Source organism: Puccinia triticina, chromosome 7A (genome assembly GCF_026914185.1).
Source record: "Puccinia triticina chromosome 7A, complete sequence".
In the NCBI taxonomy this organism is placed as follows: Eukaryota; Fungi; Basidiomycota; class Pucciniomycetes; order Pucciniales; family Pucciniaceae; genus Puccinia; species Puccinia triticina.
This window is the reverse complement of record NC_070564.1, coordinates 7630162-7657995: the sequence shown is the minus strand read 5'-3', so window position 1 is coordinate 7657995 and position 27834 is coordinate 7630162. Positions and strand designations below refer to the sequence as shown.

At 46.3% G+C, this 27834-nt stretch overlaps 3 protein-coding genes across 3 annotated transcripts; 2 read left to right on the top strand and 1 right to left on the bottom strand.

Moving 5' to 3' along the window:
- Nucleotides 1–3816: 3816 nt before the first annotated feature.
- Nucleotides 3817–4349, bottom strand: PtA15_7A826 (uncharacterized protein; the record flags this gene model as incomplete). Its single annotated transcript, XM_053171472.1, has 2 exons — nucleotides 3817–4269; nucleotides 4347–4349. The coding sequence occupies 2 exons, from the start codon at nucleotides 4347–4349 to the stop codon at nucleotides 3817–3819; spliced, it is 456 nt and encodes a 151-aa protein (XP_053022650.1).
- An 8431-nt stretch (nucleotides 4350–12780) lies between these two features.
- Nucleotides 12781–15228, top strand: PtA15_7A825 (uncharacterized protein; the record flags this gene model as incomplete). The annotated part of the gene is made up of 3 exons (XM_053171471.1): nucleotides 12781–13460; nucleotides 13576–14069; nucleotides 14159–15228. The coding sequence occupies 3 exons, from the start codon at nucleotides 12781–12783 to the stop codon at nucleotides 15226–15228; spliced, it is 2244 nt and encodes a 747-aa protein (XP_053022649.1).
- Nucleotides 15229–23620: 8392 nt separating this feature from the next.
- Nucleotides 23621–24687, top strand: PtA15_7A824 (uncharacterized protein; the record flags this gene model as incomplete). The annotated part of the gene is made up of 3 exons (XM_053171470.1): nucleotides 23621–23860; nucleotides 23941–24164; nucleotides 24243–24687. 3 exons carry the CDS (start codon nucleotides 23621–23623, stop codon nucleotides 24685–24687), a joined length of 909 nt encoding a protein of 302 aa, XP_053022648.1.
- Between the last annotated feature and the right edge of the window lie 3147 nt (nucleotides 24688–27834).

Here is a 27834-nt window from a genome sequence, read left to right as displayed (position 1 = left end):
CTGAACCTTTTCCACTTTTCATACAACCAAACCACAACGCCAACGAGAATCCAACCTTGTCAAACTCAAAACCACTTCCCACACAAGCTACCTATTTGGATCACTCCGGCGTTTCCTTTGGACCACCTTTGAGGGCACAAACCACATTTCCCCTCACAGTGCTGTCACCGGCACAGTCCCGTTCAAAGATCCATAACGCCGGGTCACTCAAGGATCTTGGTAAAGCCTTGGGGCAGCCCAGAAGGCCACGGTGGGGCGCCACATTGCCATGGTGACTCAAATTGGGGTCCATGCAAACTTAACCCAAGTCCCTTGCTGCTGTGGGTGTCTGGTCCTGTGAAGCAAGCCTCAATAGCTCTTGGCAGGAGGGACTTGCACACTATCACCCCCTTCTGCAGAGCCTGGAATCTCAGCTTGGCTGGTTTTCTTTTTCAAACCATCACAGTTTCTTGCACTCAAAGAATTATGCTTTAAAAATTTGCTTGGCACACACCAGGAAAAAAAAATAGTCACTTGATGGCAAGTGACATGATGCAGCTTTGGTTTCTGCTCCAGAGCTACTCCAGCGCTGCTCCAAGTCTGCTCCACCAGCACTTGTAGAGCTTGCAGGACTGCACCAGAGCACTCAATGTGGCACAGTCAGCTGATCCTGATTTTTTCCCAGGATTAGCTGATGCTCATCATAACCTGAGCAGTAGGCATTGACTGAGCCTGGGTCAAAGCTGAGCATTGGCTGAGCCTGGGCCACAGCTGAGCATTGGATATTCCAAGCCTGATACAAATCCAAGTGTCAGCTGGACCAAGAATATTCCAAATCTGAGCATCAGCTTAGCCAACAATGGTCCAAAGCTGAGCATCATCTTGGAAAAGGCTTGTGCAGAGCTTAGGATCAGCTGGGACAATACTGTTCCAAAGATTAACACCAGCTGGGCCAAAACTTTTCAAAAGCTGAGCATCAGCTGAGCCAATGCTGGTACAAAGCTGAGCATTGGCTGAGCCAAGGCTGTTCTAAAGCTGAGTATCAGATGTTTTGAGACTATTCAAAAGATTAATATCACCTGAGCCAAGGCTGTTCCACAGCTGAGCATCAGCTGAGCCAAGGCTGGTCCACAGCTGAGCATCAGCTGAGACAAGGCTGGTCCACAGCTGAGCATCAGCTGAGCCAAGGCTGGTCCACAGCTGAGCATCAGCTGAGACAAGGCTGGTTCACAGCTGAGCATTTTCTTAGCCAAGGTTGGTCCACAGCTGAGCATCAGCTGAGCCAAGGCTGGTCCACAGATGAGCATAAGCTGTTACAGGAGTGGTCAGACTCAGAATCTGAGCATTGGCTGGGCCAAGATTTATTCAAAGCTGAAAATCAGCTGAGCCAATACTGGTCCAAAGCTGAGCATTGGCTGGGCCTATGATAGTCCTAGTATGAGTCTAAGATGAGCCATGAGTGGAATAAAGCTGAAACGCAGCTGGGCCAGGACTGGTTCTGATCTGGGCAACAAAGCTGAGCATGAGCTGGGCAACAAAGCTGAGCATAAGCTTGGATCTAAAGCTGAGTATCAGCTGACCAGAAATGGGGATCAGTGGTGCCCAGTGAAAACTGAGGATCTCCTGTGGAAATTCTGAAAGTGGTTAGATGGTGAATAGATGGTGGGTAGATGATGGGTAGATGGTGGGTAGATGGTGGGTAGCCCGCTGGAGCTGGCATGATGTCACTTGTCATCAAGTGACTATTTTTTTTTCCTGGTGACAAAGACTTTCTTCTTGCCTGTCATCAGAAACAATCTAAGTTATGCCACATAACTCCTTCAAAGAGAAATAAATTTTTGAAGTAAACCAAACCTAGGAGCTTACTGAACTTGAGTAACAGAGAAGATACGTGCTCACATACATATACATATATTTATTTTTTCAACTCACAGTCAGCCCTCTGATCCCTTGATTGCTCAGACCGGCCATCAAGACCATACAACCCTCTGGATGACCGGTACAGACCGGTCATCAAGGGAATATGTACAACACCCTGGATGCTGCAAGCCCTTGATTGCTGGCACAGAACGGCCATCAAGACCATACAACCCTCTGGATGACCAGTACAGACCGGTCATTGAGGGGATATGTACAACACCCTGGATGCCCGGTACAGAGTGGTCATTGAAGGTATATGTACAACTTCTTTGCTGCGCGGTCAGCTCAAAAAGCGGTAGTGCAGCGCCAGCCCCGCTGCGCTACCGCTGAAAATGATGGGGCCCCGCTTTTTCCCCGACCCAAAAAGCGGTAGCACAGCGGGCAGGGCCGCTACTTTCAGCGCAGCGCTTTCACCCTTGGCTACCCCTTGTATCTAGTCTAGCTCAGCTCGCCAGTACCTGCTCCTCTCTCTCCTCACTGAGATAGGACCCAATACCAAACGTGACTGAACTGACCTGCAATGCATCTCTTGTCGTCAGGTATGTGTAATCAACTTACTGAGATAAGACCTGATACTGAGTGTGGCTGACCTGACCTGCAACACATCTTTTGTTGTCATATTTGCATTTGCCCTTTGGTGTCTAAAAGGTTAAAAGCCAGCTCTAGGTTTCAAATTTGGTATTTCAGTTACCAGGGGTGATTTTGATGCACTCTCCAGAGAGTGCCATACCATATCCTTTTTCCGGGACTGTGCTGGATTCTTTTGGTGAAATTAGTGTAAGAAATAATGAACAATTCTGGAACTCATCCACAACTTTTCTGAAACTGATCATGGATTCATCCATAAATCATCAATAAGTCATGCAGAACTCAACTGGAACTCAATCAGAACACAGTTGAAACCACTAAGACACACTGGCCACAATTCAATCATAACTCAATTTGACCTGTTTGGTGATTGGGATGATTTCTTGGAGTTCAATTCATATTATTCACATGCTCATGAAGGTTTTCATTGTTTTCACTTTGCTTATTTTTCCCTCACACAGCGCTCCCCGCGGACAGGCACCCCACTCGCTCACTGCCCCCAAAGGGAGACCCCGCCGCCCAGCCGCCGTCAGTGGTGGGCCCAGGTTTCTAAACCATAGTGTTATACTTCCTGAGGGCCTCAGGATAGCAATCAATTACAAAAATGTCATGCTATTCTCAGAGGCAGTCTAATACAAAACACAACACAACATTAGAGAAAAACCGCACATAAAAGCCGGCGTTTCCATCAACTCCCTTGAAACTAAAACCAATGTCATGATTATAGGTCAGCCTGAATAGAAAGAAAAAACTGAGTGCAGGCTCCCGCTCCCCGGGGATTTCCAACCTGCCAAATGGTCAGGTACACAGCCCCTCAAAAACAGAGTTTGAGGGGCAGAAGTACATACCCCATGTCCATTTGTCTTGTGGCCGGCACAGGCTGGTCCCGGAGCGGAGTATCCCCCGATGACCGGCCAGCACGCATGTGAAGTGCAACTCACCGGTCATTGAGGGGATTAAGCACTCCTCTCAATGACCGGAACGGTCACGGTCATCGAGAAGAGTAAACAAACCTCTCGATGACCGGAACGAACCCGGTCATCGTGAGGAGAAGCAGCCCTCTCGGTGGCTGGAGCAGACCCGGTCATTGATCATTGAGAGGAGTGTTTACTCTCCTCTCAATGACCTGGGGGGATTCAACACTCCTCAATGGCCGGGTCTGTTCCGTCCATCAAAGGGATTACGTGCTTGGTCATTGAGAGCAGTAAAGACTCCCGTCATGGCCCCTTCAGGGGACCGAGCCGCCTGATTCAGCACCAACTCCAACTGCCCCTCGGCCAGTTTCCGATACCGTTCTGAGCGCATGGTATCTAAAGATTTGAGATGATCTCAGCCACTGAATATTCCATGGTGCAAAGAGGAAGGGGGATTACCGTTGGACGTGGCTGCCGCGGCGACGAGGACGGCCACCCCGAGACTGGCCGGGTCGCCGGCCGCGCCGTCGCCGTCAACAAGCACAAGCTTCAAAGGATCCCGCCAAGCGAGAATCGGGTCTATCAGATCTAGCATCAACTGCGGCGGCTCTATTGGCCCCTCGTCCGCCGTCAATGGCAGCTTTCGTCGCGTCAAATACACGCTCAAATCTGGGTACTTCAGGAAAAGAATGGGCTGTTTATAAGAAAGTTTACAACACGCCGTAATTGTTGTTGAAGCAAGAGGGGCGTTGAGCGTACCGGTCAAGAAGACGATGAGGGCACAACAACGGCCGGGGCCAGGCTGAGCAGAAGTTTCGTGTGGTTGAACCCGGGGGCAAAAGTGACAATTGCGTGGACGAGTGTAAGCCTGCGAACCAGGACGTTAAAAATGATACGGAGTTGAACCAGGGGGAGACGCACGACGACGGGCCAGGCCAGGCTGACCATGCTTTTGTGTAGTTTGATGCTGAGGCAAAGGTGAGAAGGGTGTCGGCGCAGTGACATGTGTAGGGTCTGTTAGGCCAAGCCTGCGGCGTGGATATGGGATTAGACCAGGTCAGTTGTGCGCCATGAGCGGTCTGTGTCGAGAGGAGGAGGGTAAAACGACCTGAGCATGGACAAGGGGAGAGCACTGATTCCAAAACGGGTGGGGATCGGCCTGGCAATGGTGGAGCGTGGCAGGGGTGTGGCGCGGAGGCTTGTTGGGGAGGCGAGGAGTCAGCTGGATTGAGGTAGTGAGGGTCCCGGAGAATGTATCATTTGACCGAGCGGTTTTTGTTGGGAGGGTGACGATGAGGTTTGGGGGTATACCTAGGAGCAGCTGAAGGCTGTGTGTTTGTCCCCTTGTCAAGTCAATCGTCCAGTAATAGGGGGTTTCAAAGTAGACCCGCGCGTGCATGCAGGTCACTTTGCATAACCCAGTTTTTTGGGGAGACTGCAAGCCGACATTCAACATTTGAGTTGAACGCCGGCTTGCCTTGCTTTGCAAGTGGCATGTGCGGTGTAAGAATCAAAAGTGGTTGTGAAACCCTTTTGCTGAATGGAGAAGGGGATGATGGAGGTGCAAACTCTGCCCTTCTATGCTATCAGTCAACAAGACCCACCAAGCTATGCTTGGCAGGTTTTAATCAAGTGATAGGTCTGGTCTAATTCCAGATGAAGTTGTTCGATGACAGGTATGCAAGATTTTTGAGAGTGAGTTCAGTAGTTATTTGCAAATATATGAGATGTAGTGATGTGTGGTGGTGATGGTAAGTGTGAAGGGTGGTATGTAAATAACTGGTGAGTACTGAGCTGAGGAGCTGACAACTGGGGAGGAGAGAGCTCTTTATATAGACAAAAGTGGAGCCCCAGAGGGGCTTGTGGGTTAGGGTTTCAACTAATCTAGACAACAGTGTGAGGGATTTTAGCTGGTGGGAGTAGATACAAATGATGTCATAATATGTCAAGGGTACATAAATGATGTCATAAGAATGCAGTAGGGCCGCATGAAGGCTGCGTAAAGTGACATTAGACTGCATGAGTTGACAGGTGGATGCAGGGGGTGCATAAATGAAGTCAGAGGCTGCAGAGTCAGTGTGTGATGACATCATAATATGGAAATAGAAGAGTACTTGATAATATGTAATGACTGTAGTCTGATGGGGAGATATATGTTTGTATCCTGTGATGTGTATAAGCATAATGCTGTGATCCTTGACTTGAGGCTTGTGACAGGCTGGTGACTGGGTATGTTGAACGTGTGATGGGTGTCCAGTGTCCAAAGAAGTGTAGGTTCCAATCCAGTGGGGTTCAGGTGATGCTTCCAGTGGTGACTAGGGGTAAAATTGGCCATAAAATCCATTTCTGAGGTCCTTTTAATGGTATCTTGAGGCGTATTACAAGTAAATATATGTATGAGAAAAAACTTTTGATTTTTCACTTTTCCGTCTACCACAGCGGGTCTACTTTGAATCCCGCTTATCATGACCTACTGCGCTTGCATAGGCATGGTTTGCTTATCAGCCCCTCTTGAAGTCAGTACTTCCTGATGGAAAGGGGGGTTCACCGGCCCCTTTTTGCCTGTTGCTCACGCACTGGCTGGGGGGTCAATCCAAGGCACTTTGGTGTTCAGGGGTTTAATTTTAAATGGATTCCTCCAGGCACAATAGCGTGATTTGGAGAATTTTTTGAATACAACACAGGCCAAAACCATGAACCTGGTTTTGGTGAATCTCTGTTTTTAATAAACTGGGATGTGCGCGCGTAAAATGTTGTTACCAATTGCAGGCTGGGCCTCTTTCAGATCAACAACAAATAAAAACGAGTTAGAATGATGTGAAAGGCCCACCTGAATTGTCATATTTCCCTGAATAGAGGCAGGTATCATCTATAATTGAGCCAAAAAAGGATGAAAATAGGGTAAAAGTATGTGTTAAGTCAAGCTTGGAGGTTTGTGGTACCAGATTTCAGCTAGACTACCTGGATTCTTAACACATACAAGATTTTAAGTTGTTGTTATGGATTTTTGTTTTCCAATGTCTCCATGCACATGCATGTGAGCTGTTTTACATTTTGACAATGTCACCTTTTTGTATGCGCGTACATTGGGGTGACAGATCACCAGAGGGGCCTTTCACAGCTCCATGACAAGTAAAAATTGGTCAGAAAGCCATTCAAGTCCCAGCTAGTCACATTTATGTTGTGTGAAACCCCTTGCACATAGAGAAATTGATCAACATAAATTCACCATAAATGATTGATAATTGGGCATTGATCAGTAAATATCATTTCATTATAGGTTGTAATTGAGCTATCCTTAAGGAATGAAACAGTTCTATACAACATTGCATGAGGTCCTGTTATACTTCCTCGTAAATTATGACAGACTTCCCGTTGACTTCTGAATAATTTATCAATCATTTCCTAATACACATCTGACTGAAACCAGACCCAGAACAAAATAAAATTACAGTCAGGCACTCTCTGGAGAGTGCATCAAATCCTCCCCTGGTGAGTCCATTTTCCCGGATACCAACAAATAAATGGTTGCTTGAGGAGATAAGTTAAAAGAGATACAAGAGAAAGTGATTAAATAACACTCAAGATACAGAGAGGAGAGAAATAGATCAAAGAACAAAAGAGACTTGAGAAGATTTTACATTTTGAAGAACAAACACAATTATCCTACAATCAGAATAACCCTCTGATACAATCATCCTTGACTTCCACAGCAATGGACGCTGCATCAGCGCCGCCAACTATTTTCACCTGAAAATGAACCAGTCTGACTTGAAGGCCTGGACAATAACGCCACTTCCCAAAAACAAAATCCTAATCCTGTGAGCAATGGAGCAAACAGCGTGAAGAACAGCTTCCACAAAAAGCCGCTGGACCTCCACTTTATGCACAACCCCAAGAAGACCAAACTCTTGAAGGCAAAAGAAAACTTCAAGATCAACCAGACCTTAAAATATGTCTTTGAGAATCAGGGTACATTCACTGAGCTTGAGCTAACTTCAAGACATGATTGGTCCAGGACCAAATGGCAATTGCGTGCCTCTTCAGGTCAACCATCCAGGGTACTCTCCTGGATATTGTTGATGGCACTTGGACAATCTTCATCTACCTCAAGAGCTGCCAGTGTGACAGATCTGACCACCAAGACAAACTGGACATCATCAACCAGTTTGGGGAACTCATCAGCAATTGGTTACCTGGAACAGATCTCAGTATTGTGAAATGGAATGATGTCTGGGCTGAGATGACCAAACTAAAAATCTCCTGGGAAGAGGCTGGTGGACTACTGCTTCAAAAAAAAATCACAGCACCTGTTGGCATTGATGCAAAAACGTTTGAGTTTGTGGTATGCTTATACATAGTATTAGTTGCTCTACATATCTTGTACATACTCTAGTTTGAACTCTCTCTTCTCTTCTTCTTCTCAAGCTGTCCTTCACCTTGGGGTTCTCCTTTCCCTTTCCCCCAACTTCTCACATCTACATAGTGAAATACCATTCTTTTTGATAGACTTCATGTAAGAATTTGAGGACTTAAGGGATAAATTTCTCTTAGTCAGCTCATGGTGGACTTCATGAGAGGAAAAGAGAAACAAGACAAGTTTTTCATGTAGAACCCTATGTAGCATGCTGCATGTCAACTGAAATCAGTTTCTTGAGTTTTTTTCATAGTGTATTTCTATTCTCCAACAGAAGCTCCGTGCCCAACACCTTCTTCTCATCTATCCAAACCCCTCTATAAGATTCGCCCCCAGCGGTCCAATGAGGATCCTATTATTTTTTGGTCAATTTTATAATTACATGATGTGGCAATAATGGTCATAGGGCAGCGCAGCCGCCCTTAAACCCTAGTCCCAACCCAAGATTTCTCAGTTTCTGAAAAAAAAATGCAGCATTCCCCCCCCCCCCCCTGAAGGCTTTCATAGCAAGCCTGAAACTCCGGAGCCTTGGTTCATTTCCTCTCATCAAGACCCTCTATTTATACCTTTCAAAACCTCTCGCTCAACACCGCCGCTGCACAATCTATTGTTCCCCTTATTTCTATTGTTTTCCTCAGGCCATTGTTCCTGTTCATTGTTCTTTACTCACACTTTTGCTTATCACCCCAATGTTTCATCCAATTAAAGCCAATAATACTATAATGCATCATCCATTTTACCCAATTTGTATTTTTCCCAATCCCTCCTCTAACACCTATTCCCTGATCCAACAATACCACCAAGAATTCAGATTCTTCCTTTCCCAAATCTCAAAGCCATCTCATGCATCGCCCTCAATAATTATTGATAAAACCAACAGGTTGCACACCCCTCATCCGGATATTTGATCCTCTCACGCTTACGATTCCAGCCAGCCATAGTAATTTGTACGTCCTCCAAATTATTCTCCTCTCTTTCAAAACCAGGATTAGAAACTCTTCACAATTCATGCTCAATTATTTTGATACTAGATCCTCTCACGCTCACAATTCCAGCCAGTCATAGTAATTCATTTGTTCCTCCGTCCGTAATCCTTCTTCATTCAAGACCAGGACTGGAAACTATTCCCCAATTCATCCTCAAATTCAACCATCTCCATGGCTCCAGCTTCTTACCCCAAGTCTCCCCTGCCCAAATCTTTCCAGCCAAATTAACTACTCAAGAATCAGTGCTCCTGCCGCTCACCCCCAACCCTAATCCTCAAAAGTCTCAAAATCTCCTCCTCTCACGTCATGAATACCAAACCACTAAGCTTTATTGCAAAAAACTAAATCATATTCTGGAGATTGATATTCTAGAAATTTTCCTTTACTGTTTTGTCGGATTTGTTTTGGAACAGTTAAGATATATGTTTGGTTTGAAGGATTGTACTTTAAATTTTCCAATATTTCACAGCCTTGAACGTTCATCTCAATGCGGAGTTTATTATTCTAGCTTTACATGGAAGATTAAAAGGGATGTTTTGGTGTGAGGCCCTAAATAGAGAAATTTGAAGCTGTTTCAGCCAGGACCTACAAAGGACCTTGTTCTTAACCAACCCCAGGGGTTCAGAGAGTGTAGCTGCCGAGCTCGGGCCAAATCAAGTCAATGTACATGACAGGTGTTTGGCAGGGGGGAGTAAGGCTATCTGTTCTGCAACTAGAGCTTAAGTTAACTAAGCCACTCGTGGTGAGCGGGTCTGGGCGGCAGCCCAGTCTCACCAGAGAGGTTTATGAACTAAAACACAAAGCTCCCGTGAGCCAAGTGTGATATAGAGGCCACGCTTTCTCTCCTGGTTTCTATGCCACTCATCAGAATTTTTTCTTTTTTTGTTTATCTGACAGCTTACCATCTTCTTGATTTTTCAGTATTTTTTTTGTTGCTGTACTCTCACCCCTTCACATTTGACACTTGACAACAAGAAGTAGTATGACTGCACACGGTCCTTTTCATATGATGTGCAAGCCAAATCCAAGTTTGAAATCATGAACTTCAATAATTTATTTCCAGTGGAAACAATCAAGATTTTGCACTAAAAAAAGTACTGAAAAATCCAGAACATGTAGAACTATGATGAGTGTTGAGAGTGTGGTGATGCAAACAAGGCTGCTCCCAGCCAAACCTTGGAATTGGCTCACGCGAGAAAAGTGTTTTAGTATGCAAGGCCCTCCCTCCAGTTGGGGTCGCTTCGCGACCAGCCAAATGTTGCACGCCTGCACGGAGGCTGGGACTTGTGTTAAGGTTGTCTGGAACTGCACACTGATGTCAATTATGAAAAATGACCCAGCACCATTCCTTCTGTTTGGATATGAAAAGCCTATTGCCTCAATTAGGAAGTGCCATTAAGCTGACCAGTTGAGCAACCCCTGTTCCGCTCTCAGAGCATAGCCCTTGACATAGTCTATTTACACTGTCCTCCTGGGGATCAAACACATGGGTCAGGGTATATTTACGGGTTTCTTCAACCTGGTACATATTCTTGTTGCAAACTCACTGATCCATAAAAGGTATTGGCTTAATTAGTCACTTAGCTATCAGTGCATCAGCACCAAGAAATCCTCATCAATAGGGGGTTTCAAAGTTAAAAATCAGGTTGCGCAGGTCCCAGGAATCAGGAAAAAAAATGGACCTGGAACCTCTCCTGCGGACCTGATTTCCTTCTTCAAAAAAGGCTCCAGGAGCAGGAAAAAGGTCAGAAACACCCCCTCAAGGGTGTTTTCACCTATCCCTGATCACACCCGCATACCGGCCATTGAGTGTGAGCCAGGGCCCAGCACACACTACCACCCACACAACTTGATGACCGGTCGGGTCTCAACCGGCCATTGAGTGACACAACACTTGATGGCCGGGTGGGTTTGTACCGGCCATCAAGTGAGACAACACTCGATGACCGGTCAGGTCTGTACCGGCCATTGAGTGACACAAGACTTGATGGCTGGGTGGGTTTGTACCGGCCATTGAGTGAGACAACACTCAATGGCCGTTTGGGTCTGTACCGGCCATCAAGTGAGACAACACTCGATGGCCGGTTGGGTTTGTACCTGCCATTGAATGAGACAACACTTGATGGCCAGTTGGGTCTGTACCGGCCATCAAGTGATGTGTCACTCAATGGCCGGGTGGGGTTGTACCAGCCATCAAGTGACGCAACACTTGATGGCTGATCAGGTCTGTGCCGGCCATCAAGTGACACAACACTCAATGGCCGGTTGGGCCTGGACCGGCCTCGCAAGGGCATTATTGAGTTTGATTTGAATACATCTCCGAGTTGGAGGAAGCTTGTCACACACGGTGACAGTGACATGTGGTATTCCAACAACGCTTCACACAGGGAACCGGACGGATCAAAGTCCTTCCGGGACCCCGGTGGCAAGGGACAAAAGGGATTTGTGCCCAAATTTTTGCAGGTTGAGAACTCCTGGGTGCAAGATCAGGAGATTCTTGCATTTGGGGGCGTTCAAAGTAGAGCCCCCAGGTTGGTGTTTTTGGCAGTGATTTTTTTTCCTGGAAATCAGACCTGATTGGGGTCCTGCGCGACCTGATTTCAACTTTGAAACCTTCTAATGGAGGGCAGGAGCCCGGGATCATGCAGAAAATTATGTTCAATGTTGAATCTTGGAATTAGCATTCCAAGAAAGAATTGGAACACATTACGAGGCCAGAGATCAAATGTCGTTCTGATAATTCCTCAGCTGTTTTATCCTGTGAGATTATGAGCCATCATAGCTCTGCGAAATCATTTGATACGTTTTTGTTGGCTATGCCAGACCTTTTCTGGCTCTACAGTTCTGATTCATGTTCCGCGGCGCAGCCGCGATTTCCCCAGTTGTTTATAATTGAGGCCTGAGTCTACCAGGTCAACTTTGACTGGATCCGAGTTTGGTTGCGCAGGGCTTAAGCCTGGATTCCAACACTTCAGGCCTTTGGCCCTCACTCTCAGTCCCATTGTCTTCTCCAGTGAAGGGATTCCGACCCTTCCACGGCACCGCAGACAAACCAACAATGAGTGATGTGATGACGGTTATTCAAGCGGCTTTGGGAAAATCTCAAAGCAAGACATCGACTCGTAGAAGATTGATACGTGCCGATGGACCTTGATCACGCGGTGAATGCAATGCGCACCGCTGGGGGTTGATACGCTCCACAAGCGCAATCCTCAGCACTACAACCAACCCCAGAAGCCAAACATGCAAGCGCAGCAAAATAGCCTCCCAACTATACCACAAAAACCTAATCTCTCCGTCCAAAAAGCAGCTGCCTGCCGAGGCTATCCACTGAATAGCCACCTGACAGGAAAGTGGGGCAGCCAGTGCAATTACTGCAAGCAGGAGGGTCACTGGTATACAAATTGCAAGGCCTTCTGGGACGACGTAGGCTCCGGTGATGTTGGACCTCCGCCTGATGGGCACGACGCGCCGGGCTCGAACTACCTTCCTCCAGAGCGTCCTTTTGGCAGATACAATCGACTCCGACAACTGGACATGCCTAGGGGGTTTAATTTCCCCCAATTCCTTTTCATATTCAGGCCATTTGCCAATTTCCTCTCATCTTGTGCGCATGTCTATTCCGCTGAGCCTCTGCATCCTGAAGAGCTCCGCTTCAGATGCAGAAATATCCACCCATATCCGCAGGTTTCGGAACCTCGGGTTTCAGATACCTGGCTTGATCCGCGGTCCCTCGACAGATATCCCAGATTATCTACCGGATATCCCACGCGGGATACTGGCTAAGGGGTGAAGTTATATTACAACTAGTGGGGAGGTTCCATAGGACACCCAACTTGCCACGTATTTACAAATCATCTCATATTATTTAAAGATGTACCAATAAATAGTACTTGGAGGGTTGAGGAAAGCACTGAGATGTACTGATTTTTTGACACATATTCAGCCGAACCCTAGCCACTGCCGGATCCAGTTGATGGCCGAAACTCCGAACATCGACCGCAGCTGTATCAGCCGGAATGACTACAGCGAGCGTGGTAATACCGGCCCGCCTACCACCACCCGTAATACTCCGAAGCCGAAGCCGAAGCTGCCTCGGGCGAGGGGCAGGAGTACGACGACACGGGCGCCGACGGTTGGTACAGCTCTGCAGAGCGATGCGGGTGCGACGGCCGGGGAGAACGGAGGGTCGTCGTGCCAGTCGATCCGAGTCAACAGCAATCTGGAAAATAGTGGCAAGGCAGACAGGTTCGATGATAATGCTACTGTCACCATCAGCCAGAAACTTGACGAGTTTGATCAGAAGAAGAAAGATATCCAGTCAATCGATTCATCGTCGACCTCATCAGCCTTCAAACCATCCCTGCTTTCCATCGCAACCACCTCCCACCCTGCCGATAACCCCAATGAAGACCTACCATCCACCGCCGGACCCTCAGCTTGTTCGGCATCCGAATTAGCTGCAACCATCCATCTTCGCCACCATTCCGTCGATCCACAACCAATCAACGACCATCCTCAGCTCAGGTTCAACCCTATCGTTCGTATCATCCCCAATCCAGATGAAGAGAATTCGTCCGATGAGGAAAATCATTCTCGGCGTTCCAGGAGTCGTAGCAGAAGGAGACCCGTTCGGCTTTGCACCAAGAAAATCGCGTCCGTTCTTTCTTCCAGCTTCGCACAAACCTCTCACTCATCTGATTCGTCATGTTGCTGCTTCTGTTTTTTGTTTTTTTTTCTTCCTACGATCCGACTCTTTCTACTCTTATAGTTTACCACTCAACATCTCAACTAGTTCCCTCATCGGAATCGGCCACCACCACAATCACTCCAACGCCTCACTAACTGCCAACTCCCCTTCAGCTGTCGTAACCAGCCGGGAGCTTTTTGCTCAAACACGAAAAGAGATCGACGAAGACGAACAGTTCATTCCCGATGTCCCTCGTTATCTCAACCTCACCCTTCCTAGCATTACCCGTCAACCCAACAGAAGGGCACTCAGACGGGAAGAGAAACACCGATTGGAGCGATGGAAGCAAATGGGCGGCAATCATAAATCAAACCTCAAACCCAGCACGCTCTCCAACCTGCATCATCTATCCCCAGGTCTTCGAGAACGACTAAACAACGCAACTGTCCCAGTTCAACTATCAACCAACACGGCGATCAACTCGATCGCCTCCTCGATTTCTCCCAACGATGACTGGGAACAGCAGGCTCAGAACACGCCCTTCTCCAAGCAAGTCACATCGGTGGACTCGAATGGTCAGTCGTTCTTTGTACCGACTGATTCCCTTTTACAGTTGCTGATAATTAATTTTTGAGGCGAACTTTCTTTCGACTTGATTCAACAGCTCAAGTTATGAATTCAGAACCTGTTGGTCCGATCTCACCACCAACACCTGTCACAACTAACGCTCTCAAGCTTACATCACCCCAGGCCTCAAACTCAGTCGTCGATCAAATGATCCCCGCTGAGTCTAAATCATGTTCTCCATTAGAAACAAACGGCCGTAGGATCTCTCGATTCAAGTGGTTTGGTCAAAAAGCGAGATCCGTTCGACTAGATAGGCAACAAAATGATGCTGGAGATCCTGGGAAAGCTAACACCTCGCCTCCTGCTGGATCAATCGGCGATTCGCCGGGTGCTTCATTACAGAAATCACCAACTCATATCTCGTTTGGCCGACCATCACTCCCAGTTACACCGGATCAATCGCTTCAAGGGGCCCCACTCAAGCGGGTATCCACTCCTCGAGTTCTAACACAAGGAGCGATGACTTCTGGAGCCCCGCTACAGAGAACGGCGACCCCTACTACCCCTTTCCTGAGACCGTCTGCTACACCACTACAAGATAGCTCTGCTCTCGGCGCCTCATTGGAAAAATCTTCAACCCCCGGTGCCGCTTTACAACGATCCGCCACGACCGGCACTCGCCGCAGCAAACCTACCCATATTGCGTTTTTTAAGAAACTCACGAACTGGCGAAAAACACCACCCCCATCAAATCACACAGAGCCAACCACCACTTCCACTTCAGAGTTTGTTGATGATGTTATCATCATCTCAGCCAATTCTCCCCCTTTTGCCAACAGCTCCATCCAAAACCTGTCAAACGTTAGTCTGATGTTGGCACCGGAAGGCAAGACCAAGCCAAACTTTGCGACTGACAAGTGGGGATCCAAGAAAGAAGTTCCATTGCGTGAATGCTGTCAGGTCTGTCTGAGTTCTGCTAACATCGAGACCGGTACGAACCATGAAGACCAACTCTCAGCAGGTGCATTGAAGCATTATCACAAGAAAAGCTGGATTTTACAGGATACCCTAAGGCAAGGTGGTATTCCGTCTCAACAGATAAAGCTCATTTCTGCAGAACTCGGCGCGCCTTATACCTCTTGGATTTCTCAACTCCCAAATCCTTAACATATGCTACATAGTATTGTCTCAAAAATATCTCCTGGTCCTACATTGATACCCCATAGCATTTCCTTTCCTCTTCTTTCTTGGTTGTAAACCATTTCTCCATGTCACAATTATTGCTATCCTTCAATTTTCCTTTTGTACACCATTTCTCCATGTCACAATTCTTGCTATCCTCCAATTTTCCTTTTTATTATAATATCAGCTTTAACAAAGCTTCCAACAAACAACTGACCTCATTACCAGCATTACAGCCTGATACTTGCTTAGCATTCATATTTTTCTAAAAAACTTGATATACTTCTTTTCTATGATTGGTTATTTTGATTTGCACAAGCTTCCTTCTTATGATAATATGAAATCCCAAGCATTCTTCCATGAATCTTGAAGAAGGGATGATTATTTAACTCATGTCTTAACTCCTTTCTGCTCCACAAACCTTTCCAGTGCTTCTTGGAATCTCTAGGGTGTAATGTAATGTGAAGCCCCTGCACGCCGCAACGTTTCACAAGGACAATCACAGGCCCCCTTCCTGCTTGACTATATCCCCTGGTCCTCCCACTTCCCCTAGCTGGCAGAGATCCCTGACACATATCTCCTAATAGTCTGGCTCTGTTTGATGGTGGACTTTCTCCCACTTTGAACCTGATTTTGTACATATTTTCTTACCCATTGTGGAGGGCCATCCATGAAAGTGAATACTGAAGAGTTGAGGTGCCTTGTAGAGATGATTCTAGGCTATTATGAAGTGTCTGTGGGCGTGGATTACGTGTACCAGGGTGATTCCTAGAGGGTGTTGGCGCTGATTCCTTCACAGTAGGTGTATGAGTGATGTAATAAGGTTTTGATTAGGCTCATCACATCCACCCCCAAATTAGATGATGTCCCCATCATCCAACCTTGAGTGAAGTGTGACAAAGAGCAGAGAAAGAAAATAGGGAAAAGCAAAAGGAGACTGTGAACTGGCAAATTGATTGGTTTATGTACAGATTTTTTTTTGTATGTTTGATTTTCTTCTGCGTAGAATTGAGTCTGAGTTTTGAAAAAGGGAAAGGCTATGAACAAATGAGGTAGAAATAATATATTCTTTGATTGATTCTTTTAATGAATTTTCTATTGTTTTTCTTGCTTGTATTATAGTTTCTTTTTTAAGAAGTAATGTAATGCTAAAAAATGTATATCTAGATGAAGAAATAAAGAAGAAATGTAACAGGAATCTTTAGTAGAAATCGGTGGAGAAATAACCCCGAAATTGGTGTGATCCTTGCGGCGTAGCTATCCATAGTTTTGTCTCTGGGGCCGCTCACCTCAGCTGCGCTAGAAGTTCCAGACCTTGGTGCTCCTCCTTTTTTGTTGCTTGCGCTTCCAATGGCAGTCCGTTGGCTTTTGCGCCATCAAGCGCTCTAATAGCTTTATTAGCACCCTCCCAACTCGTGAACACAACCAGTGCAAATAATTCCATCCCCAATCCGACATGTGGCGTAAAACAATCTTTTATAGGTCCATGCTCTTTCAGAGCTTCCATGATGTCTGCGGCGGACGTTCCTGGCGCGATATTCAAGAGATATATGGGCCAGAAGTGTGCTAAGGAGATTTCTGCTGGCTGATGTGCAGAGACTTTAGTATGTTCACTAATGTTGAAGGGTTGTTACTGAGCTGATAACAAAAAGGTTTATGAGAACAGGTTGGCAAGATGTGAGTCTTTTTTGGTAAGAAAGCTCTTGAGAAAGGGGGGAAAAGAACTGGGTTGTGCATTGGTTGGTCAAGCTCTTTGAACAGCAAGCAGAAATCAATATTGTGCTTTGTCTTTGGTCTAGCTGGTATTGTGTGCCATGTTATTAGATAAGTCAAAGGGACTGGACTGGTTGGAATTTCTGCATACTCTTCACTTGTGGGGGGGAAGATGGTTTGTCTTATGTTCAGCTGAAAGATGAGCAATCAAGAGAAATCCTAGCTATGGGAAGAAAGACTTTACAAATAGGGAAGATGATGTGAACATAGTAGCATTTGTAATGATGAGTACTACTGAAAGAGGTAAGCACAGATCCAATGATGTAATGTGTACAATAGACATAGTACATGATGAGCAATGTATGTAAGGGGTTTAATGTGTGGGAAGACTTCTGTAAAAGGAATGTACTATAATTATTTAAGTAAGTTACTCATGAGGTGAATGTTGTAACTAATGAAGACTGTAAGTTTTCTGTAAATCTTATATCCTTTATAACTATTGAACCATTGAAGATAAAGGGGTACTATGCTAACTTGACATAAGTCCCCCCTGGTAGGAGGCTTGCTGTGGCTGGCCGCAAAGCGGCCCCTCTGGCAGGGAGGGACTTGTGCACAAAGTCAAAAATTTGGCTGAGAAAGAAATCATTAATGGCTGGAGGAAAAATACTTCGCATCACCCAGCCTCCCCCTCAGCAACGGTGGGCCAGCTACGCTAACCGTAGTGTTAGCATAGCGGAATTCTGCTAACTTTCAGTGTAGCGTTAGCGGAATTGCACCTTCTCCGTGCTAACGCTGCGCGCACAGGGTGCGCAGCTAATTAAGCTGTTAGCGTAGTGTTAGCGCAGATTTGAGAAATTGTGCTAACGCTACACACAGAGGGCGCCAAAGAGCGCGCGCTACGCTGCGCTACAGCGCTTTCAGCGGAAAAAAAGGCCTTTTTTTAGCGAGTGTAGCGGTGCGCTAACGCTTACAAAGAATTTGTGCGCTGTTGGTGCCGTTGAAAATTAGGGCAGCATAGCGGCGCTAACACTATTCAAAATTGGTGGGTGCTTTTTGCCGCTATGCTAACACGTAGCGCTGAAATAGTGTAGTGTAGCGTAGCGGCCCACCGTTGCCCTCAGCTCCTGCGGACCTGTCCCAGAGCCAAAATATACTTCAGAACCTCAGCTTTCAAATGGTGCTGGTCTCATCTCCTCAATCCCAACCTTTTTCCTTGTACTAATCTTTTTAAAAAAAAAAAAAAAAAAAAAGAAATGTAAACCAAGGAATTACAACCATCATGCCTTGTGGGTATTGGATTCACAAGCCTGCAGATATCTGCAGATCCTACACCTGTAGCCACTCAATTTTTGCAGATAGGATATTCAATTGTGCATATTATCAGAAAATCCAAAATTGGATCTTCAGAGTAATGGAATATCCTTCAGGATTCCTTTGACCTTCAAAACAGGTTCCTTCAATCAGTTTTGGATTTTATGCCTCAAAAACTTTGTTGAGGGTGCACATTATTACTGCTGAGAGAACTGTCTACTCAGATTTCTCTGTACATGTGTTGTTGATTTTTAAATTCTGTTTTTGTGTTTTTAGGGTTGAAAATCCTTCCCTTGTCTGCCAGCTTTCAGACATTATGCATAAGCCTCTCCTACGGAGAGCCCTCTGGGCGGGGTCCCCTGGACCCTCCATTCAAGAGGCTTAGTTAAGCTAGGGTACTATGTGTAAGTGACTATCCAAGTTTATTAAATTCACAAAAACACCGCAAAAAAGATCTAAGTTTTGGTGTGCAGCCAAATGATGGCCACTGTTGAATAGATTATCCCCGAACACAGTATGTGCCATGGATAGACTCTCCAGCTTGTGACAGTGCAACAAGCAAAAAAGAGTCGGATTTTGTTGTCTCAAGCAGGGGCCTAATCAAGCGAAGTAGGGGGCCTGCAGGGAGGGGCCAGGACAAAACCAGAACCCCTGGGTATCAACTTGTCTGTGGTCCTTCCTTCTATTTATGTCAAAACAACTGGCCAACACCAAGCTCAGTTGTCACACCCAAGCGGAAACGCACCCCTTCACCTTGCTCTTCACAACGGTCATTGCAGAACAACTGCAATTCCTGGCAACGCAAGCCATTTTCTCCAGTGCAACAGCAACCAACACAATCATTCCAACAACAAGTTGCTATAACCATGCTCAAGCCACCAAGCCACACCTTGTTGGGACCATCATCGCCAGCAACCCGGGCGCCATCTTTGGCTACAGCCACAGCCCGCTGCGGTCCCAGGAGCAGATCATCGTCCACTGGAAGGGTTCTGCCAGACCATCTTTAGCCTACAGACATTGTTGGCTGTGCGACGCCGTAGTCTGCTTCTCGCCCCCCTCCCCACCAATAAAACAACACTGCCCTTTGATGATCCGCGTCAGATGGGAGCAACAGCCTGTAGTCGGACGGCCTTGGCGGGCCAGATAAACGGAGCCATCCAATCAAAAAAGCCCCACAATGGTGTCTGCGTTTGTCGCCGCTGTCTCGCCATTGTCCTCCGTCATCAGGCCATCACCTGTCCGCCCCCATCCCTCAATTTAGCTCCACACCAGTCTTAGAAGGCTCCAGGAGGAGATGGAGCGTGCGATGCCAGAGTTACAGGAGGCTTTGGCCGGCGCCAGGTCATAATCAGTTGCTCTCTCTCCTTCTTGGTTTTGTCCTTGAAGTCTCCACGACACTGACCCGTGTCCCCGGTTTTTGTGGGCCAAGCAGCCCAGCTCGCCACTCAATCAGACCTCCTCGGCGCCCGGCCTTCGGCTCCAACTACTCATCATCCAACGCAAGCTACTCACCAACCTATCCCTCTTCGACGCCCAGACAAGGAAGCTTGTGGCGCTGATGGCGGCGGTGACAGGAGGGGCCGCAGAGGCCTGTCTGGTGCATCGCCGCCCCCGCCGGCCTGTTCCTGCGCGATCAAATGGGCCTGCTCCGTTCCTTAGGTCTGCTCGACACGCAGTCCTCACCCAACCCTCCCCCTCCTCGATACCGGTACTGCCCTCTGTTCGCCAACCTTCTACATCAAAACCCTCGGCCCCGCTTCCTCTGTCGACCCTAATCAGCCCGGTGGCGACACTCATGCCTCCCTCGTCAAGCTTAACGTCGTGCTGCAGCAGGAGCTTCAGATCAAGTCCTCCCTTGCCGCCGCCCGCGCCAAGAGTCAGTTCGAAGACGTTGCCAGCCTCTCAGCCTCCCTCCTCGACCTCTACCTCCCCTCCTCCCCCTCTTTCTCCCCCCTTCTGTCGTGGGTGGGGACACTTATATCATTACTTTGTCTTTTTTTGATTAGCGGTGAGGAGATTGCCGCGTTCAAGAAAGTGCTCCTCTCGGCACCCACCCTCTTTCTCTGATCAATCAATTACTACCATCCCGGCCCGGCGTGGCACACATTCTGCTTGGAATGAATTGGGGCCAGCTCCAACCCAATTTTATTTCTTGAAGGGGGGGGGGGGGGGGGGGGGGGGGGGGGGGGAGGGGCAAGGAGCACTGGTCGGGCCCTGCCGCAAGGCACATTTTTTACTTACCTTATCTTAATCTAGCTACATGGACATGGTATAAATGCACCTACACCTGCATTGACTTCTGTGCCGCTGTATGTATTCATAGTTTGGTTGTGTTTTTTGTAGCTCTACTGAGGAGGTTACCTGGAGAGTCAGAATGGTTAAAAATGATGGGTGGATTGCACTGTAGGACCATTTGGACTGTGTGGGATTACTAATCTTATAGAATTATCACTTGGCTGTGTCCATGATGTCAACCCAAATCAATACAAAAAAGCACACAACATGACTCTCAATTGCCTGGGTGAAATTGGGCCTTGAACCAAAACATTTTGCTTGAACAATTATGTATGTATTCTTCCATCAGATGTTGTATGTAAAGCCTGTGATTGGATGGTACAGGAGCCAATGCAAGTATTTCTGGGCACAACACATCTTGTATTGGTGCAAGGAGCCAAAAAATCCAATTGTCTGGGTAATGTCTCAGAGAGGTCCTGATATCCCAGAAATTGACAGGCGCTCTGAATCAAAAATTTCCCTTCTCACCAACGGAAAAAACCCTGATTTGTATGCCTGCTTACTTCTGTTGCCACCCTCATTATCAACCAGGTTTATTACACTGTTAATCTAATCCTACCCCATCCATAAATAGTTTTATCTAACATCAGGCATGTAGCTCACGAGTTCACAACCAGAAAGGTTATTCAAGACAATCAGGCATCCTCCATAGTTATTCTCCCCTTCCCAGTCAATCTCTTAGCCCCTGGGTCATGCTGAATCAAACTTGGTTTTGCCGTGACCGTGTGAAAGAGACATCAACATTTTCTGTGCTCATGAGTGGTTGTTAATTGTATAGTTGGGGGGGGGGGGGGGGGGAGGAGGGTTGTTTGGAAGTATTTTGTTGAAGAGCTGATTTTTTTGTAGGATTAATTGGCTTCATCAATCATTGAGGTCATTGTGAGGGGGTGCATTTGCTTGAAAAAATTGACAAATCATGTACGCCAGGGACCCAGATTATGTTTTGTGGAGTCATTCATGTTGGAGGGAGGGAGGGGGGGGGGGGTTCCAGTGAACCAAACAAAGTTGAGGGGCTTTGCGCTTATTGGGTTGTAAGCTTGGTAGATCAAGCGTGTTGGGGAAGGGTGTGCTGATGGAAAAGCCAATGGCAAGGCAGTGGATGGTGGGTTGGGTCTGCACGGGAAACTTGGCTAGATTGCCAGGGGATCTGCATGTATGTACTCCAACAGTTTTGGAGCGGGTTTATTTGTGTGGTTGGTGCCAGGTATGTTTGTGGCTGTGACAGCAATATCTGATTGCTGGGACTGCTTGAGGGAAGGGGTGAAAAAGGGCTCAGCTGGAGGGCTTGTCTGGGGGTGCCTTGGGGTGCTCATTCCGCCATGTGTGTTACGGGGTGCAGCTGGACATGGGGCGTGATTACTTAATGGTTTCAGTGTTGTTCAAATGACACTATCTCTTTATTTTTCCACTTAAAATGCCAAAAACTTTTATCTCCACACCATGGAGCTTTTTTGGGGGTGGCTCCCTGGAGATTGCAGCGGTGCAGCCGCCTTGGCCTCTAGTAGGTGAAATAAGGCGTAGAATCTGAATATGCAATAATAATGAAGTATTTGTGAAGGGTTATGGGGTAATGTGCAATGTAATGATGAAGATATGTAAAGAGAAGATACTAAAAATACTACTTGTGGCTTGGGATGGAGCACCACAGCATGTGCAACATTTCTGGTGGGACAATAAAAGGTTTCTGGTGAAAAGCTATTAGGGGGGTTCACAATGGGATAAAAATAAAACTTTAGAGCCAATTTTAAGGCCTTTACAGACAATTTTTTAAAAAATGAAGAACACCCTCTGATTGCCAGGGGACACCTAATCCTGTAAATCCTGCCATATTTTCAAAAAGTTGTTGATAAAGGCCTTAAAATTGACTCTAAGGTTTCATTTTTATCCTATTGTGAACCCCCCTAATGAAAGAAAATTTATAAATTTTTGGGTTTTCCATATACTTTTTATTTTGTTATATTCACTCTTCTACAGTCATTTCACCCACCCATTGTCCAATCCTCATGACTTCAAGTCTGTTGGTTGGGCTTCTGGAATGAGCTTTTGGGGGTTCCAATATTTCTGTCAAGGTACTGTACACCTTATAAGAAATGACTTGATGATGGTTTTTTTTTCTTTTTTTTCTTTTTTTTCAGGGGCTCACTAGAGCCCTAAATTTTTTGCATCCAACCATCAATCTATCTCTCCTAACCTCAAAGAACTGACCCCTTCAACTGGGGATCAAAACAAGAAAGTGTTGGCCAAGGCCGGGGTAAGTTTGCCCTGAAAATCAGAGGGGCTTGACAGGACTTGAGTACAGCTTTCCCACAGCCCCTTGCGGGTCATGAAGTTCAGGGTTTTTTGACTGCCTGTAATTTATGATGTGAGGAATGATAATAAAAATTATGCAGGATAATGATTGAAGGCCAGATCAATGGTTTCAAAATAACCGAAGGGCAGATGATTTGAGTAAAAAGTGATTAAGCATAGATGACATGGGTGCAAAGATTTGCACCCCCAAAAATGGTGGATTGCCACAGATTACCACGTCAGGATCCACGCCAGATCCGTGATTGGGCGCAAGTCCCTCCTACGGTCGGCGCCATGCGACCGCGGCCCGGCCACTCCAGCCTGGGACCCCGAACCAGCCAGTTCCCAGCACCCACCCCGAACTATACGCCCTCGAGACTTGCGTTAAGTTCGCGGAAAGCTATGGTACATATGGGCCCTTAGTTGAAGACCCAATCCAGGATCCAGTGGCTCGGGCCTTTGCCCTGGACCGTGAGTTCTTCATCATCCCTTAATTTTCTTGTCATCAGTTTTCCCCCCCAGTCCTCGTCAATATTTTCAGCCACCCAGCGCAGTCCCTCGCTCAAAAGCCCTCGAAGTTTGCTACAACCAGTCTCCGAGAGCGCCAAACACTCAATCCCCCGATAGTTACACATACTTAAGTCCTCTTTAAAGCCATTTACATTTTTCGTCGAATCTATTTTTCCCGCCCAATTGATCATCCCTTCCAGCTTCCGCGTTGCCATTTTCGAATTCGCCTTCACTTTCTCCCAGTGGTTGCTGTGCATCAATGTCGTTCGGCGCGGAGTTGCAATCTGGAAGCTTGCTAGAGCAGCCGGACCAGGAAGAACCGCGACTCGATTCGAAAGTGATCCGCCTCATGATTACAGTAGATACCCCCCATCGCCAAGAAGGGCTACACGAAAGCAGGTTTATTGAATGCATGGACTACTCCATCTCCTCCTTTGAGGTGGATCCGCGCGTTCAGCAAGCCAGTAGTAAACTTACTGCATCGGTGGGTGCCGCAGCTGTAAGTCTGACTAATTCAACTCCATCATGGGCCGTAGATGATATTCGACTAGCACATGTACTGACAGCTCAAATCCGTAGCCTTCCCAAAAACCACCACCCATCGCCCCTCGTCCGATCACCCGTGGACTCGGGAGCTTCGTCCGGAAACTCAGTTTGAGAGCTTCCTCGAAACGAGACCTCAAGTTGAGCCCACCTTCCGGGTTAATACAACTTGAGCAGGTGCCGCCAAATTCTAGCTATGTGGATGCAGTAAACCTCTGTCGAAAAAAGTCTGACAAGTGCTCCAGGTTGATCAGTCCCTTGTAAGCAAACGTACTGTCGGAGTTTTCAATCAAGCAAAACTTAGTCTTACTTTCTATAGCTGATTCTCGACACCACAGAGTAATCGTGTCCGGGAAAAATGAACCTTGGCGCGTGGGATTTGGGAAGAAAACATTTACTCCGTCAAGCCCGCTTAACTCGGCTGTTTCACCAATATCCTCGCTATGCTCTTCAACTTCGGGTTCTTCAACTCATTCCGAACTTCTTGAGACTCCACAAGACAAGCCAGATGGTTCCACCGAAGCTGGGTTAGGTCGACCCGCTGTCCAGCGCAGTAACAGTATAACGCAGTGTTGCATCCCTCCACCTATCTCGCTCCGATCAACCAGCACAAGCTCAACGAACACATCTGGTCAGACATTTGAAGTATTGAGCCGATCCAACATCTCCAAGAGCAAAAATGGTTCTTCAGATGGCAAGAACCTTATTCCTACGTCCTTCTCATTGTTCTCAAAGTCGCTCCCTCTACCAACAGATCCGACAAAGACTGCAGCCGAGACATAGTAAACTCTGTAATCCAGCACAATTCACGTTATCAAACCGCATGCACGTGAAGATCACAAATTCAAAACCCCCGATAATCCATTCAGATCCCTTACAACAAGACCAATGATCGAGCTCTCCTGGCGAAAGTAAGCGCCCTGCCAATGTCTCCATTCAATCCCAATATAGATAGTGTAGTTAATTCTTTCATTCAATGGCCCATACCCGGCGGTCTTGATTGAGTAATATATAACTTGTTAGGGATGCTGTTTTGTTGACGTCGCTAGTGTACATTTTTTTACCATTTTTTGTACATCGCCTCCAATTCCAGCGCACTCTGGCGAGTTGGGGCTTTAATCATGCAGTTTCCATGTACCAAGGCCTTTCAAATTAAGTTTTATAATACACCTGGCCCAAGTCACATGAGGGCCGAAATCAACTTAGTTCCTGCCTGAAGTTTTGCTGTAGAGAATCTCCAATGGACCTGCTGGTATACAAGTTGCAGTTGACTTCAATGGCCCGTGAGGTGTATTTGGCCTCTAATGTAGCTGCTAGCGAGTATGGATCAATGCCACCCTTGGCTGTGAGCTTAACTAAGCCTTTCCTTGAAGGGGATCGAGCGGGAACCGGCGAGTTCCCCCCTGTCCATGCAAGCAGAGAGTGGGAAGGCTCGTGAAAATCGGGGCTGGGCACGGGTCGATGTCATGCGCGGTACACAGGCGCGCCATATATGACGTCGACGCCCAGGGAGATGGTTATCGCAAAGCGTACCCCATCACCTCTTTCCCCCTTTCAGATCTCAGAGCCCTCTTTCCCATCTCGGGTTAGCAGTTTTTTAGGCATTCGGCTCCTTTTTTCGTTCTTACGTTCCATGATTCATTGTTTAGCCCGAACTTAACTAAGTCCCTCTCTTGCCTGAGGCTTTGACGGAGGGACTTATGACTTATCAGGAATTCTCGCGTGAGAGAACCGGATATTTCAGCCCTAATTTTGTTACATCCGCTTTGTCTCATGTAACTCTCAACCATCATTCACAAGACCAACTTTTTATGCATTGCATGCTTTTTCTTATATTTTACACATTTTTCAGATTCTCTATTTCTTAACTCAAAGTTTTTAAACATCTGATTGAGAAAATAATCTACATATAACTAAAGGAAAAGGGTCTGGGGGCCAAACAAACCCATACAAAATCTGTCTATGCAAGTAACGCCGGCGTTGATATCCTGTACAAAATCTGTCTATGCAAGTAACACGGGCGTTGGTATGCATGTAACGCCGGCATCAATTTTCTTTTTGCTTGAACAGACAGGGTGAGACATCTATAACCCAGTCCATTCAAGCAGATTGTTGGGTGTATACCAGCCATTGGGCGAAGGAAGTTGGAGCCGCTTCACACCTCCTCAGCAAGGCATACTTGCGCTCTCTGGAGGAATGCGGCCATCAAGACTGAGTGGACAACTCCAAGTCTGCTGGAAGGACCCCATAAATTTATACTCCATCCCTGGACTCCGTTCAACGGACTTGCTTTGACTCCGTTCAACGGACTTGCTTTGACTCCGTTCAACGGACTTGCTTTGACTCCGTTCAACGGACTTGCTTTGACTCTGTTCAGTGTTCCCTTGGGGATGTGCAGATTGCTTGGACAGATATCCACACCTGGTTAATTGTCTTCAATGTCATTGATAACCACTTCCACAACAATTCTGCTTCATCAGACTTGGCTTCACACCAACAACCAAGTCTGTTGAAGCAATCAGCTTCATCAGACTTGGTCACACATCTATAACCTTGAAAATGGCTGATTGTACCCATCTGAACCTTCAATTTAACACATTATATAAACAACAAAATCAACACAATGTGCTGTTAGTTCCCCCCAACCAATCCACTCATCAGACACCACCCACTACTATTCTCCTCATCACACCTCAATTAACTTCCCCGTTCTGATTATAATCCTTTGCTTTTTTCATTGCAAAAATGCAACAATCCAATGAACAATTGAGAAGAGCTTATGCTGCGGAACAGCAAGCTAGATTTAGAGAAACGCAACATCATTTTGCAGCATCTTCTTACCCTTCATTTTCTTTTCACAATACCAAAAAAGAGGTGGTTTAACAATATTTCCCATATTTATAATGATCTAGATAATCTTCATGTACACAAAACTACCAGGACAGGATCAATTTTTGACAACGACTTTGGTAATCAACAGACCCGCCACTTTGATAATCAACAGACCAGCCACTTTGGTAATCATCAGACCAGCCACTTTAGAGAATAAATACCATCACAACACACTTCAAGAAGGGTTTATAACCCTGATTTTCATTTTCCCATTCCATCACAACAATTTTCAAGAGGGTTTTCTAATCCGGATTTTCATTTTCCCAAACATTATGCAAGAAAACCAAATCAAATGCAATTTCAACAACACCCACAACAACAATCCCAAAATCAACACCTCTGAAATTCTAATGAATGAAAATTCTTACCAGTTTTACAGGAGAATTTACAATGAACCAAAAATCTCAAGAGGAAATAACCACTTTATCATTGACAACTGCTGGGTCATGCCCTCCAATTCATACTTATCTGCCAAATTTCACTGTCACATCAATGTAGAAATTTGTGCAGTCAAATACCTGTACAAATATTCTGATAAATCAGCCTTGGATGTTGAAGAAGATATTGATGGGGTGACTAGATTCAGACATTCTTGATGGGTAGCAGCTCCAGAAGCATGCTGGAGGATTTTCTCTTGCAAACTATCTGCAACTTATCTCTCTATAATTTGTTTTGACATCCAGTAATATACATGGCACCCCACAAGCAAAGAATGGAATCCAAGGCAGAGGGGTTTTTGAATTGGTAGAATTTCTGCAGTTTATCCTTCTGATTCAGAAAGATGGCATTTACGGCTAATACTCAATCATGTCACTGGTGCAACCTCTCTTGAGGATCTTTGTAAATTTTGAAGACAAATTTATAGCAGTTTTTGTTCAGCTTCTTTGGCCCAGGGTCTGTTGGAAAATGATCATTATTTGGAAGCCACAATGGCTGAAGCAAATGAAACAATGATGCCAACTTATTTGCAAAATTTATTTGGCATACTTATAGCAACATTTCAACCTTCATACCCTCTGTGTTTATGGAATTCTTCCT